General features: G+C 37.1%; 1 protein-coding gene across 1 annotated transcript in view; it reads right to left on the reverse strand.

Moving 5' to 3' along the window:
• LOC115903686 overlaps positions 1 to 16,064 on the reverse strand; it is a 57,757-nt gene that overhangs the window by 24,996 nt on the left and 16,697 nt on the right. The window contains exons 11-14 of the mRNA XM_030948329.1: positions 14,042 to 14,106; positions 13,662 to 13,768; positions 10,475 to 10,586; positions 7,118 to 7,217 (exon numbers count right to left, since the gene is read on the reverse strand). Of these exons, the coding sequence (XP_030804189.1) occupies positions 7,118 to 7,217; positions 10,475 to 10,586; positions 13,662 to 13,768; positions 14,042 to 14,106 (384 nt within the window). The remainder of the gene's footprint in view (positions 1 to 7,117; positions 7,218 to 10,474; positions 10,587 to 13,661; positions 13,769 to 14,041; positions 14,107 to 16,064) is intronic.

A 16,064-nucleotide genomic window follows, 5' to 3' on the forward strand; every position in this document is an offset into this window, starting at 1 on the left:
ATCTATATCATATATACCACACCCTGTAAAATGCCCTGCAGCAGAAAACACCCTGGTTGGAACTTGTAATCAACCTATGAGATGCAAATTTCCAGCAAAACAAGCCTCATTCCTTCCAACTCTCATTATTCACCACTAGATTTACAAATGGCAGAAAAGCCAGATGTTTTATTCCCTCTATCCTATTCCAATCCTACTTGAATGGTCACACCTAATTTTGGATAATTACTACTTATTTTTTAATCTACTTCTGTCAAAAAAACCCCCTTCTGTAGAATTCCATATATTTTTCCACAGAATAAAACATTATGCAATATACAAAGGATGCTAGACTGCATGAAGCATTTTGTAAAATGTTTTGGAGTAAAAAAGCATGAAAATGCTCCAACTACTTGTAATCTAAAAAGCTTTAAGCACTTTAAGTTTAATAAAATGTAAGGGCTTTTTTTTGAAGTTTCACTAAATTTCAAGATACAGCAATGTCTCTTGCTGAACAGCTTTCAGCTTTTGACCCTTACACTTCCAGTGATTGAATCAGCTCAACCAATAGGTTATTAATGTATTTACTGCATATTCTAAGGAATGAAATAGGTTTTTATATATAAAACCAGATGAAGTAGGCCACTAGTCAAGCATTATTTTTTTAAGTGATCACACTGGAGAAATCTGACATCTCAGGTTTTATACTCAGCAGTTCTTACAATATGGTTGAGCACCAGTATAAAATGCAAACAACCTTTTTTTACAGGGGTCAATTGTACGTTCTTAATTATTCTATCTATGTCCTCTGAAAACAGCAGATAGTTTATCTTCTGCACTATTACTCTCAAAAAACAGGGACTGCAGTAAACTGCTACAACAAGGACATTTCTAAAAGTATCTTCCAACACACTCAGGACATCAGTCAAAATATTTACATATACTCAAGCACTTTAAAATCTCAAGTTGTATTAACCAGCTGTCATCTTAGTGTCAAACTCCGGTCATTTTAATGTGAAATAAGGGTCAGCACATGATTTCAGCTATTAGTAAAACATTTCTTAGCTACTGAACCCCTGTTAAACTATAAACGCCAGATTCCCACAGTAAGGCTCTTCTTGAGCCTCTTCTATACTGCATTTCACTCAGAATAAAGTATCTGAATTAAAGAAGACAACATAAAGACATTGAATCAACAGAAATTATTTAAATTCTAACCATTTGGCTGACTGGACTGTACATAATGAAGAGATTTTCACTGAGTAATACAAACCAGGTCTGTGTTTGCTAGCTCTCGTGAAGTGTGGGTGAACTTCTATGGACTGAATGTTGTAGAACTGCACTGAACTCCCATAGGTTACTACAGATTTAAAAATCTGAGACTATGTGTCTAGGATTCTCCACTGCCAAGCATAGGAATCTCACTTTACAGAACAACTGTGAAGACCCCACTATTAGGATGGAACCATACAGACAGATTGAAAGTTATTTTTTTCAGGAGACCAACGTGCATAAAGCCAACCAAACCTGCTGCTTGCTGATAAAAAAAACCTGGCCATTATCAACTTTCAGACTACTGAGGACTAAACAAAGAATAATTTTATCAATTAAAAGGTTAAACTCAAGTATTAATTGCAAAAAAATATTGAAAGATGGGATAAGGTGTGTTTGGCCTTTTATTTAATAGTATGTATCCCTTTAAGTTCATCAGAGCAGCATAATCCAAATGAAAACTGATTAAGCATTTGAACTTGTGAACTAAATACCATACTCAACAGAAGTTTACAGTAAATGTCTTCCATTCCAAACAGAAAATAAACAACAAATCACTCTCCAACATGACATGTCTATATACAGTAACTTCAAATTCTTCTCTGGGCTTAAGTGTCTCATCTGCAGTTTTAATAATACTTAAAAACAATTTCTGTGAAAGTACGCCAATGTGTCCCGCTGGGCTTTACAATGGGAATTTAAAAAGAATTAGGAAAAAAAAGTCAGGGAATAACTGAAAATCTCAGTCGTTCATCGGTGACTATAGAAGCTTCTTAAAAAATACAACATCTCAAAATTCCCTCTTGCAGGTCTCACCCCTTGCATATATTGCAGAGCACAAACACACACAGGCTTCAGACCATTTCAATATATAGACAGCATTCCTTCTTTTTATGTAGAGGATGCAATTTCATAAGAAATTGGGAATTTCAGATCGGCACAATGCCTTTAGATGGTTCTACTAGTGTGGAGGGGAGAGGGGAGGAATCACAATTTAAGCACTCTTAAATTGATCAGAAGCTATGCAATGCTCTCCTTTTCTGAGACCTGAGTTTTATTATCCCTGATATATACCAATTCCCCAAAATTTTATCATATCCAAAAGTCATATGCTGCAAAGTCAGTCAGAAGTTATTAAATACTGACATTAAGACTAAACTTACTAAGAAGCACATCTGATACTCAAGACCTAACATCCAGTTTTAAGTCTCTGAAGTGAAGCATTCTGAAGATCATTCCTCAACAAAATTATTATGATGTGATTTTTAATTACAGGAGGAAAAGAAATCATTTTAATTTTACTGTTGTTCCCTGCAAAATCTGAAAAACCACAACGGAAAACTCCCTCCAAAGTTTATCAAGGAAATAAGGTAAAACATTTTGACTCAAGTGATTTAAATTCAGCCTAAGTGAAAAACACCAAAAGTAGGCTTTTAGTACCGATTATTAAAGAAATCAACACCTATTTTACATACAATTTGTAATTTTCATATTACAATATTACCAAAATAAAACTACCAACCAACTCCAGCTGACAGCTCCACAAGTAGTGACTAGCAGGCTTAAACCACCTGATGAAACACCAGAAGTGACAGTACTTCTGGATTTCACTACAAAAGATACAGCAGGAGCTCTTGCGACTCTCCACACTTATTCTGAACCATCAAATCTCGTTTCTCAATCTCTCTTCTCCTCTACTCCCCATTCTTAAATTTTAGCCAACTTAAATTTTGGTCCCCTTAAATATTGGTGAGTGTTTTCAGCATTTCTTACAGGGAAAGCAGAACCAAGGACTCTTGATTCACATTCTTTTGTGCTTATGCTTTCTTTCACTATCTCAGGAAACCATCTGTAAAGCAGACAGAATACTTTCCAATGCTACTAAGATGTTAGAAAGCTTAGCTGATCATCTTCACACAGCTTGCTAAAGGTTCTTGGATGAAAGGTGCTATATGTGAAGATTATTATCTGTACAACCGCCTACACAGCACTTCAGAGTAACAAGCACCAAACTGCTACTGATGGGAAAGAAGAATATAGTTAGAAACAGTACTCCTCAACCACTACATACACTCCAAGCAGAAGAGAAATTATTTCCCTTTTTCCCTGTACAGATCTGAAAGTGTACTTTGTTTTTTAAAGGTCACTCTTAAATGTCCAAAAATAACGGAACAAAGTGTTTTAGTTCAGGTGACATCACATTGCAGGTCATCAACTTCTCCTTCCTCCCTGGTGTCCATTATAAAAGATTTGTAATTTGTTTCTGCTTTTCCTCTGTTCTTCATTAAAGGATATGCAGAAAAAGAAAGAAGGATTATTTGCAATGACTCTCATAGTCACTATCTCACCTCCTGGAAGTGAACAAACATGGGAGAGTTGGGAGGGGTATGACCAAGCTGGCCATCTTTGAAACACAGGACTTCACTGTTTAAAGGATTTTCATATGGAAAAACCACTCATGCTTAAAATCTCACTTGGTGTGTATCCCCAGAGCTGCCACCATTTTGGCAGAACAAAGCCACATGCAGTTACATTACACAGATCCATGTGCAAAGCACAAAGCCACATTTGGCAGACATGCTCTATCCATGTAAGAGACAGCAGCCATAGCTATTTTTATTCAATGTCCAGTGAGAAAAGTGGTGCAGCACTGTACAGAATGGGACCTCAGGTGCTCAATGCCCAGAGCACTTGCACAGGGCATGCAAGGCTCAAGGTCTGGGTTCTCTGCCTGTGGACAATCTGACCCTTTCATGAGGGTGACCATACTGCCACGGGGCATGCTCTGCCCTTCCCTGAAGCTGTGACACTCCAGAGAATTGTAATAATTTCCAAAAATGTCCTAGTCAAATAGAGGGGAGGGAAAAAGCTCAGGGAAAAGGGAGAAGGAAATGAACACCAGGTGCCATTACTAGAGAATTCACCTAGAACAACAACAATCTCAACAGTCTTAGTTCTGGCTTCTGTTCCCAAGATCATTCACCCATCCCTACAAGTCTTGTCTGTGGACCTGTCCATTTTAAGACAATTAAGCATCAAGAATTCCTTGTTCTGCTCTTCACAGCAAGGTCTGGAATTCCACATTTCTGTCAGAAATTAAGCATCGTTAAGCTGATGCAGTTATTAGTACACCACTAATTATGATTTGGCAGTGTTGCTAAATTCTAAATCTCACTGAAGAAAGAAAATTAAAGACATTCTTCTTAATCACTGCTTTAAACATACTCCACACCAACAAGTAGCTGACTAAGCATTCAGATCCGAAATCTGACCCTTCTCTACTCACATAAGAGTTTATGGGCACAGGTAATACAGAAATTTACCACCCAACAGCAACTGAAACAAGTGACTGTATGAAGCAGTCCCAGTATATCTTCCACAAATTAAAAAAAAAGAATGACTATGCACTTGGAAGCATGTCAGTAAACAGCCCTGATAGCCTTTGACAGTAGTCATTTTTGTCATGGAGGCCAAAATCCTTTTTGCAGTCCTGTACCTGGCAAGGAAACGTGCTATTTATCACCAGATGCCTCGGATGATTCCAGAAATAGCCTCTTTTCCATTGCTGTTCATTAGCAGCAGCTCTAAGAATTGAAAGATATTTTTTTTCTGAGAAAAACTTCTACAGGATGTTCTAGAAAGCTTTAAAGTGTTCCTTTTGGAAACGAACTCAGCACCCCAACCATCATCCACACAGACTGCCTAACCCTATTGCACATAGGAATGCATTTGTTTCATCACTGAAAGCCCTGATAACAAGAACTGAAAGTTTGCCAGCCACCTCAAGGCACAGATGTTCACATGTTACAGTAACTCAATTTCAATTCTACATATTTCACCCAACTCATGTAGGCAGATTCTTCAGTTTTTCATTCTAGAAAGATCAGTGGTAAAAGGAAAAAATTGAACCCTTAATTAAACCAACACTTTCAAACAAGGTTTGAATACACAGCAATTGCTTTATAAAAGAAGCACAGATTAAGAATGGAGAGACAAGTACAGGTCCATTACTTTTGGACCTTATAAATAAGCAATGATTTTAAAATCCACACAGCTTTCTTTAATTGAAAAGGATGTTTTCTAGGGCACTGTCTATGCATGCATAGAATAAATAATAAGAATAGATTCTTACTTTCTTAGTCTGCTATGGAGAAACCACTATGAAAAAGGAGAAACTACTTCAGTTATGATTCCCTAACTAGTTACAGAAATGATAGTCTGGTCCAACTGAAAATACCATCCTTCATTCATAAGGAAAACTCCAAGTCTTTAGAAGCAACTTACATCTATGGTAAATGCTGACCTGTTGATCAGCCGTCAGAACTGCAACATTTTAAACTATTATCTCAATGAGTATTTACAGTTAGTTCTACATGATCATCTCTTTACTGTAGACACAAAAAAAAAGAAAAAAGGACCAGCATGTGCTGACTTTGTCTCTAAAAATACAGCTTTAAAGAAAACCCCAACCTGCATTAAACTGTTCTCTGCAAATATTGTAAAGACTATAACACAGAACGTGAGAATGTGCACACTTCTACACAATTTTTAACCAACTGGCAAAAAGTTAGTTCCTTAATTGCAAGGCAACACCTAACTATTCCTCCATTAATCAGTATTTTAGATTTGCTATGGAACTTCAGAGTTTCAGGGGAAGCCCATGGAATTTAATTTTGAAGATCTATGTAAATCCTAGGTATAGTCTTCATTAAGATATGCAGAGGCCACTGCAAAATATCTAAGCTCTGGTCCTCAAATTAGGCTGTCAAAATTTAAAGTCATTTAGAATGCATAATAGAAGTGGGATGAGTACTCATGGTTATGCACAAAACACATGAAAGAGCTTAGAACTCAGATAGTTATAGTGGTGACACCTAAGGACTTGGGAGTAGAAGAGAAAAAATTTTGCTCAAAATAATCACACAGTAGGTCACTCCAGAAAATTCAGAGAAACCAATGACATTTACAAAAAACAAATGTGCCTTTTGTTTGGAACAAATATTTTGCAAATGACAGAAGCACAGATCATTTCACATTACATGACCTTCAAGCAAATACTTAAAAATATACCCTCAAAACTAAGATGGACTTAATCAAATTCTAGTGGTTTGATTTTACCTCACAAATCAATTGAAAAATAAATCTTGCAATACATCACAAAATCAAATTCTGAGGACAGAATAATTTGAGGTTAGACTTAATACTGCAGTATGAGAATTTACGCTGGGTATTTAATACGCAGTGGGAATTAAGATGCAGATTGTCAGCACCATCACTTCAGTATTAAATTTTTTTAATTATACCTGTATGTTGTCATTACTTACACAAGCAGCTATACATTAAACAGTTGAAAGTACAGTAGCATCAATAAAAATCCTTTGTAGCAACACCAGATAATGAAGTATGAAGAGAGCCTTCAAAACTCTCAAACTGCACATCTCCTCCTAAACTGCAGTGTTATAGCTGGACACTGAGTATATTTTTGCCAGCTGAGTAACACTCAGCAAAGTCTAATAGCATTACTAAGTTTTAAGAACATGGTAAAAAAGTAAATCACTGATGCACATCAGTGCAGTCACATGTAGGAAAACAGAAGGATGAGGAAAAGGAAAAAAAATAGAATGGAACAGGAGGAGCATGGGAAGAATAAAGAATCTAAAATGAATACAAAGGTGAACTTCGAGGACTTTCATTTTATCATTCTACTAATGTCTGTTGCATTTCTACACCAAGCTTATATACCTTTAAAAATTACTATTTCGCTATGAACAACATAAGGAACTGACCAAGTTTTTGGGTGCTAGTCATGCTCAGAGAATAAAAAGAAAAAGTAACTTGAAAATTCTTAGATGATATGAATAATTACCCATGCCCGTTCCAGCTGGTGCAATCTCTTTGGAGAAGATTTCTACAGCTTCTCTTTGTTTATGGTGTACAGCAAGCCAAATAACAGCTTCCCGAGGCCCCTGCTTCAAAAAGGTTGAAATTAGATTAGCTTAGATGCAGAACATTGGTTAAATTTACAAAACTGAAAAATAACTGTAGCTCAGTGTTTGAGTTAAATAATTCGGTGACTTTTTATCCACCATCACTATCATTTGCTGTCAGCTTTTCAGTATCTTTATTTTGGAATATCATGGAATCAACTATTGGGTATTTCAAATCACTAGGGCACTGTGCCTGTTCTCCAGCATTCTCCAAGAATCAAGTACTGTAACTAACAATACCAAATACTTGGCTTCACTGTCAGTGGAACTGGCAAACAAAGTTTGCTCTTATTCTAAGAGCACTGAGAGTACTCTGGGGACAAGTTAGAGAGCCAGGTTCACTTCTCTTAGCATCAAGAAGGAAGCAGATCTGTCCACAGAAAAGAATTCAAACCTAATCCTTGCGAGACAAATGTGAGAACAGAACTTGCAAAAACCATCATGTTTTCAGAGAGAAGAGCAGATGCTCCCTCTAAAGATAAACCAAATGTGCTCCCTACTCTACTCAAAACACCTGTCCTTGCAGATAAGCACTGTCTCTCATTTCAAATTTTACTTCTCCAAAAAATTCTATTTTCAGCCACTGAAGGATCTACCATTGGAATCAATACACAAAAAATATACAGCCATACAACCCAACAAGCGCAGAATTTTAACATTCAGTGTTCCTAAAGCTATCAAAAGATTAATTAAATTACTACAAATAATAATCAACTGGAAACTTTCTTGCAAAAAACCATCCTCATGCATTCACATCTGCTTTCTGGTTCTAAACTGTACCATATAATCAACCATTTAAAGTTCCGTGTTTACCTCCTTGCCTGCAAAGGCAAGATACAAAGGTCTACAAAAATCAGCTGAATCCTTTTGGAGCGGATGAACCCAGTATTAAAACTGGTACATATATAGGCTGAAGCAATTAATCTTACAGTATCAGAATTAAAACAAAAAAGCAGCAAAACAAAGTCTGAACAATATCTTGGAAATCAATTAACAAAGGGTTAGCAAAAAACTAACAGAACACATACAGTTTTTATGCAGCAAACTCTAATGCCTGATGTACTATTAAAAAACAGCTTACATGAAACACATCCCAGATTTCCAAACCACAAACTCACTGTCACTGTCACAACTCCTTCCTCCCCAACAGAACAGAGGATACTGAAAATCAAACATCACTAAAATTACTCAGTGCTGATCCAGGTCCCTTTCTAGCTTAGGCTGGGCTGGTGCTGACAAAGTGCTATCAAGAATGACAGACAGCAAAGTCTGAGAAAAAGAAGTGCTTGCCACCCTTTCCTATTTCTCAAGGGTATTTTGTGTTGTCAGGAACAGTCAATACTCTACACAGCAGCTCAGACTAGAGGCTTACCTAAGGCTGGGAGACAGAGTGATTTCACAGCTGCAAAGGCTAACCACTGCACCAGTATGACAGATGTGCACGGGAAGTAGTGCAGCCACACCACATATCAACACTGAGCTCCCAATATTGTTCACCTTACCCTGTCTTAGTATTCACGTATTTGCTTCTTTGCTTCAAATTTGCTTTCTTTGGTAGAACTTTCAAAGCAGGAACTATTTTCCTTATGTGTTAATATACTCCCTAGCATAGTATGGCTCTGGTTTTGAGTACTGCGATTTGTAACCCAAATAACCAGGTCTAATTTTGCACAGAAGGACATGGTAAGAAAGAGTGTTGAAGTGACTACACTATCCCTACCTGAAGTCCCAATGAGTAACTGTTTTCCCTGGGATTCTATGACTTTGTATTTTAAATGGAAAAGCAAACTCCACTCCCCAGTCCTTTTTCTCTAACTACCACGGCTGCTTTCCAGATGAAAGCTCCCCTGGCTAGTTTCTTCTAAAATGCTGGAGGAAGCATGAAAGGCAATAGAGTCTGATTTCCTGTATTTCAGCCTTAGCACTCACATGCTGTTTCAGGCATGGATGAGAAGCATATACAATGGTGATAATACTCTGTTTACTTTTAATATAAGACCTGGGAACTGAGGCTGGAAATACAGAAAGTACTACAAATACTCTCTCATTGAAAAAATTTCTTTAATGTACAATAAGTAAGACAAACTGAACAATCAGGAGGGAGAAACTCCTCTACTTCAACTCATTATTCACTTTGTACAGAACTTCCTGCATAACAATTCAATTAAAGAATACATTACAATGTGTAATGATCAGGAGTTGGTACACACTGAACACAGACAAGCTGAACATCTGGAACATCTGTTCCTCTATTTCAGAATTTTGATTCTGCACTCTTACTAAGACACTTAAAATTGCAGGTTTTATGGTACTAAAATGAAAGAGACCACATTATAAAGCTCAGTCTTCAAGAGGCAACTCTTGCTGCTTTGCTGAAGGAAATGGAAACTCAAACACTGAAATGAATAGCTGCAGATATAACTTGACCAATTTCTAAGAACACTCAATTTCACTAGTAAGAAGTCCACTGTCCTTCACTATACCACATTCACATTTCCTTTAGATGCAAACTGTTGGATAAAATGTCGGCACTCGTAAGAACGAACTCAGAGTTGAGTTTTGCCACGTGTACCTTAAGGGTTTTGCAAGACTGCCACTGACAAAGAAGAATTAAATGCTACTGTTTTGGAACAAACTAAACTGTCTAAATATTTAAACTGTGTCTAAGTGTGGACATGATTTACAGTCTTCTTTCTTTAAAAAGGACTTTCATTCTCTAGATTAGGAAAACAGACCATGGATATCACAGCTGCATTGGCTATGGCCATCATTCATATTTTACATATGCACTCACAGTGCAGAATTACATAGCTGAAGATTATTTCTTCAGTACTAGATCTGGTACTCACAGAAAATTTTGAAGTTGTGCAGGCAACGTAAATGTTGAGATTTCCTGACTGCAATATTTATAATGTGGTCTTTTTGCATTACATCTAATGCAATTTAAGTCTATGCCACAGAAGTTATTATAATATGGTATTTCTTTAGGAGACCATCAGAACAAAGTACAACATTTTTGTAAGATTTTGTATCAGTGCTTCTGGAAGACCCAATACTGAAAAGACCTTGTCACTGTTAATTTTCTACACTAAGTAGTGACAGTAAATTCTTTGCAACATGAAGGGGGGAAATTCCCAAGATGATAATGACTTCCTTTAAAGTTGTGGAAAAGATAACAATATGGAAAGATTAAAAGAGGTCAGTAAAAGTTTAAGAACACTCCACTGCATACTTACACCATCTATACTCCTTCTAGCATGAGGTCCATATGTATCTTCAGACCCTAAAACCTGTATGTTAACTGCACTGTAATCTTCATACCCAAGCTGACTGAAAATAAGACGAGTCCTGCAACAAATTATTTTTTTTATTAGTAAACGGTCTCAAAATGATTATCTGAAGTAGCCCTGTGTGGACCACAGAAGTTAAGTCTGTCAAACAGCTGTATAAAAGATTTTATCAGTTGAAATATTGGAATTTTTAAGGATATATATTTTGGTTGGTGAAACAAGTAACTTTTTTCCTTTGGTGGAACATTTTGAACACGCTGTTAATCTATCACTGTTGTCATAAATATAACCAGAGCACCTGAAATAATGAAGCAATGTACAGGACATTAATACAAGATATAATTTTTTAAATGTCATAAAGAGATGGAAATGTGTTCACACAACAGAAATGAGACCACCTTTATTTTTGATGAGATAAAAATAAGACAATCTCATTTAAGGTAACTGAATTTGCAAACTGTGTCTGTACTAAGTTATTTTAAATTATTTATCTACAAACATTACAGTTACAGATACTACAGTTGAAAATACATTCTGTGGGTCATTTTTAGCCCTTTCATGTGTTAGTAATGCAACAAAGAATCATGAAAATAGAAGGACACCAGAGGTATTTCAAAAAGACTTCTTCACACACATATTGCTAAATCCCTTCTGCTTTCAATAATGAATAAACAAGCAAAAGGAGAAGTACACATGAAAGAAGGAAAATAAGTCATCTTACAAGCTGCCAAAGCTGTTCAATGTCTTAGGTTAACAACTAATTTGACCTGTATAAATGAAGCACATTAAATTTGTGCGCCTTCTTCTGCACTTGCTGCCATTCAACTACTGGACAGAACTTAACCTAGAACAGACTGGAAGCTGGGTAGTTGAAAGATCACATCCTTAGAACACTCTCTTGAAACACAGACCCAGACAGGCTCGATCAATGGCCTAAAGACAACTGCATGAAGTTCACTCAGGCAAAGTGCTGGGTCCTGCACTTAGGTCACAGCAAGCACAGGCAGCACCACAGTCTAGGCCAAGGTGGCCTGAGAGCTGTTTAGCAGAAAGAGAATCTCACATGCTGGCTGACAGGCAGCTGAACACAAGCCAGTGTGGCCCAAGAAGGCCAGCGGCATCCTGGCCTGGATCAGCAATAGTGTGGCCAGCAGGACCAGGGCAGTGACTGTCCCCCTGCACTGGGCACTGGTGAGGCCTCTCCTTGAGTCCTGTGTCCGGTTTTGGGCCCCTCACTTTAGAAAGAACATTGAGGTGCTGGAGCACAGCCATAGAAGAGCAATAAGGCTTGTGAAAGGTCTAGAAAACATGTCTTAAAAGGAATGGCTGAGGGAGCTGGGGGTGTTTAGTCTGGAAAAAGGCTAGACATAAAAGGAGGGTGTACTGAGGATAAGGCCAGCTCCTTCTACTGTGCCTGCAGTGAGAGAAGCAGAGGAAACGGCCTTAAGCTGAGACAGGAGAGATCCAGATTAGGTATCAGAAAAAAATTTCCACTGTTCAAGTTGTCAGGCACTGGAGTAGGTTTCCCAAGGAGGTGGTGAAGTAACCACTCCTGGAGGTATTTAATAGATGTCTGAATCTGGTGCTGGGTGATGCGATTTAGGGATTATAGTGATGGAGCTGAATTGATGGTTGGACTTGCTGATCTTAAAGGTCTCTTCCAACCTTGACAATTCTATGAATTATGAACAGAAACCAGTAAAAAAAACGGATGTCAACATTTCTGAAACAGTTATAGTTACTGACAGAGCATCCTTTGAGAGGGATCAGAACAGCTTAATTCTTATTCTCTATCTGGGCTGACATACACCAATCTTCTGATGTGTCAAAGAAACAATTCCACATATTAAGCTGTTTAAGACTACATTTGAGATGCAGAATGTGTATATTGTAATTTTCAAAACAGAATTAGCCCACAAGCATGCCTAATGGGCTAGAGGCCACTTTTCACACCAGTTAATCAGCCCTCAAGTACCTCACTTCAGCTTTCCTCTGATGATTACTCAAGAGAGCACAGTATACAAGGCTGAATTAATTTTCTACATGTCAGAGATAGCAGCAGCACTACAATCTGTTTCATTCAGACAAAGATACACATAGTCCAGTCTGAAATAATGTCCAAGAGCAAATATGAAATGGAAAACATGCCATTCTACTTTTTTCCTAAAATAAACATCTAGGTTCCAGAAAGATGGCTTTCCAGAGGTTCTGAGTCTCTGAATTTGCCACTTCCTGATGGTTTTTTTTATAATTTGATTTTCTCAATAGCTCTTGGATAGGAGCTTTTAGCATTCGCAACTACACAGCCCCTATCAGCCTGCTCTTATCTGCCATATCTCTTGAGGGAAGTCAGATAACTCCTCCTTCACCACAGTGCTGCACACAGGCACATGAATAATCACTCCAAGTTCACAGTAAACCTTGGATTTATGATTTTCCAAGTGTAGTTTCTGCATGGGTCTACCACAGGACGGGGAGGAAGCTTTATATAAAACATGGCACAAGGAAACAGATCACTTAACTAGAAAGACTGGAGCTACTGGAATAAGCACTGAGAGATTTCTGATATGGAATTATATTTAAGAGGAATTCCTCCATGCCCAAATATACTGGCATGACAATACAACTGAAAGTTTATCACTCTGTCTTGGAATCGTAACTCTGTCCTAAGAAAAAAACCAAAAACAATCACTGGGTCACATTTTAGAAAGCATGTTTTAAACACAAACTCAGTAAACTCCCTATATTTCATATCAGTAAGGCTTTTCATAAAAAAGTTCTGCGAAAGCTGCCGAAAACTAGTTTCACATGGGTTCATCTCTGGTATCTAATAAAATTTAATCTCAATCACAGCTTGTTCCTCACTAAATTGGGTCTCTCTCCAGCTACCTATTTTTAAATGTATTTGACACTTTTCTCACTCTGTCCAACCTAACTGAAGTGCAGCTACATACTGACAGGTTTCTTGAAAAGGCTACTTAAGTCTTGAAATGTCATCCCAATAGGAAAACTATCATCTTCTAGGATTCTTACAAGGTTAGTAATGTTGCCATCATGTGTCACTGTTCTATTTTCATCACATCTGGAAAAAAAAAGAGCAAACCAGATTCCCTTCCAAGACTCAAATACCAACCTTTGCAGAATAGCTTCTGCAGTGCGTTTTGCTTTTTGAACTGCCTTTGGGCCTCCCACTGGACAGACAGCAGTAGCTCTGAAGCCATCAAGATAAGTGGCATTTACCTAATGATAAAGGGATTATGAAGTTACATGGAATTCAGAACTGATAGGCTATAAATGCTCTCTGGCAATCATTATCTATACAAATACACACTTTTTAAACAAAGTAACATGTTTTTGCATATAAAATGAGGCTTGCCTTTTCAAATTTTCCACCTCTTTCTTTTACTCTTGGGGCAGACAAGATAAGGATAGTGCTAAGTTTTAGCAGTGTCTCCAAAATATAAGATTTTGTAAATCAAAATATACCCTTCACATCAAAAAATTAGGTAATACCTTATAAAATGTTGAAGGAGGCAATCCTTTTGCTCCACAAACTTTCACTGCTCCACCATCAAAACCTATAGTGGTTAAAAATCAGTATTTCAGCTTCTTCAATATAACTTCAAAGACATTCTTTTGTGATACATATTAATCAAATGCACTTAATTAAAAAGTAAATCATTGATAGCTCTACTGCCAGAGAAGAGAGAACCTTTCAGAAAACAGTCCTTCCAGCCTTAGAAAGCACAGCAGCAAACTGGTGACTGAATTTATGTCTGCCATGAGCCTTTTAAATGGGCAATTGAAATGTTTATTCATGCACTTAAAAATACTTAACAAAGAAAGCAGCCTTAGGACATTAGACTCAACAGTTACATTCCTCTTAATATCCAGTTATTGCACACACACACAGAGCATACAATTTACTGCAGCTGGCTGGAGTGGACTGCAGTCCCTCACTTGGTAAAGAATCAAAGCAAGATGAGAAACCAGCAAGAGCTATTGGCTGAGAGCTTAGTAAGTGAAGGGTAACTTGATGTTAGCTTTCTTATCAATAACAGAAACAGTCTGAATATATTTTCCAGGGCAATAACCACATTCAGTATTAGGAATTTTAATGCAAAAAAAAAGAAAAGCAGAAAATTGCTGGGATGCCATCAGGTTCAAGCTTGAGCTGGAGAAAATCAGTAGGTGCTACTCCTTGAAAATCAGCAGTGCAGGATTAGCACAGCACCTCATGTTTTAGAGCCAGAATTATAGTGTAGTTCACCTGTGCCTAACACCTGTATTTGCAAATATTTAAGAAGCAGTTCAAAAGCCTTATAAAAATACTCTGAAAAGATCAGATCAGAACATATCTAAAAAAGTAAATGTCACCAGTACAAATTTTACACACCACACTAACATCATCACTGTCTCTCAAGACTGACATGAGGTTAATTTAACTCTCTCAGTATAGAGCTACATCCTTCCATTCAGGGTGAAGATCTGAAAGAGTTTTATGTTCCAGGTGAAAGCATAGTACAAGAAAACAAATACCACAAAACCAAATGCATAGCGTCCATTGACAAAAAGAAAACAAGCACCTCTCAGCTCAAACCCTGCAAGCAATCCAGCAGGACAATAAAACTAGCAATATAAACTGCAAAATTAGATAGCTTGCCTCTTTTTACTGGTGTACGTGTCAAAGCACTTCAAACTAAAATATTTAAGCAATCTGCCCATTTTCCATCTGTTATATTTCTAAGAGGACTAACTGAAAGTTCATGTGAAAGTTCATTTTAAGTTCAAACATGTCATATCAGGTCATTTGCAAGCTAAAAGTTCATAGGAAGGTTAGGGATTCTTTTTTTAAAAAGAGAAAGACTAGGGGCTAAGAGCAGCAAGCTGGCCTTATCAGACTGCCGTTTGTTGCATGAGCTGAAGATTCACTGTACCATGTTATGTACTTTTTTACTCAAGCAAAATATTTTTTATGTTACCACATTTTCAGTTTTATCCCAGTAAGTTTTTAATTTGAGATTTTGATTGTTCTAAGCTTTAGGAAGATACTTAGCATTCTGTCACAAGTAAGTTTCATTAGAAGGAAAAAAATATAATATAGGTCCAGTAAAAGGTAAACTCTAGATGACTGTAGATAAATTTTTTTTCAAGCTGTTTTACTCAAATTACAGCTCTTTGAATCTGTTAAGCCTGGGGTTTTTTTGGTTTTCTTCTGAAGCTAAATTCTGAACACACATTATATCCATCTTTAGTCTACTGGCTGTTAAGTGTTTTAAGGATTGCAAATGGACTTTTTAAAAAAAGATTCTCTGGTGAAAATCCTGTACCTAATCATTCTTCTACCATGATCCACCTAAATGTGTAAGAAAAATGCCATTACCAAGCAGTGCTTTGAAAGACACAGCCTTTCATTGCCACCAACACTTCAAATGCCCTAAGTAAAACCATGTACAAAACATTTTTTGAGAAATTTAGCTGCAGTTTAAAAAAATTAGTGAAATCATAATGAAGCTGTCTTGATGTTGCTCACACT

Source organism: Camarhynchus parvulus, chromosome 4, assembly GCF_901933205.1.
Source record: "Camarhynchus parvulus chromosome 4, STF_HiC, whole genome shotgun sequence".
NCBI classification, from domain to species: Eukaryota; Metazoa; Chordata; class Aves; order Passeriformes; family Thraupidae; genus Camarhynchus; species Camarhynchus parvulus.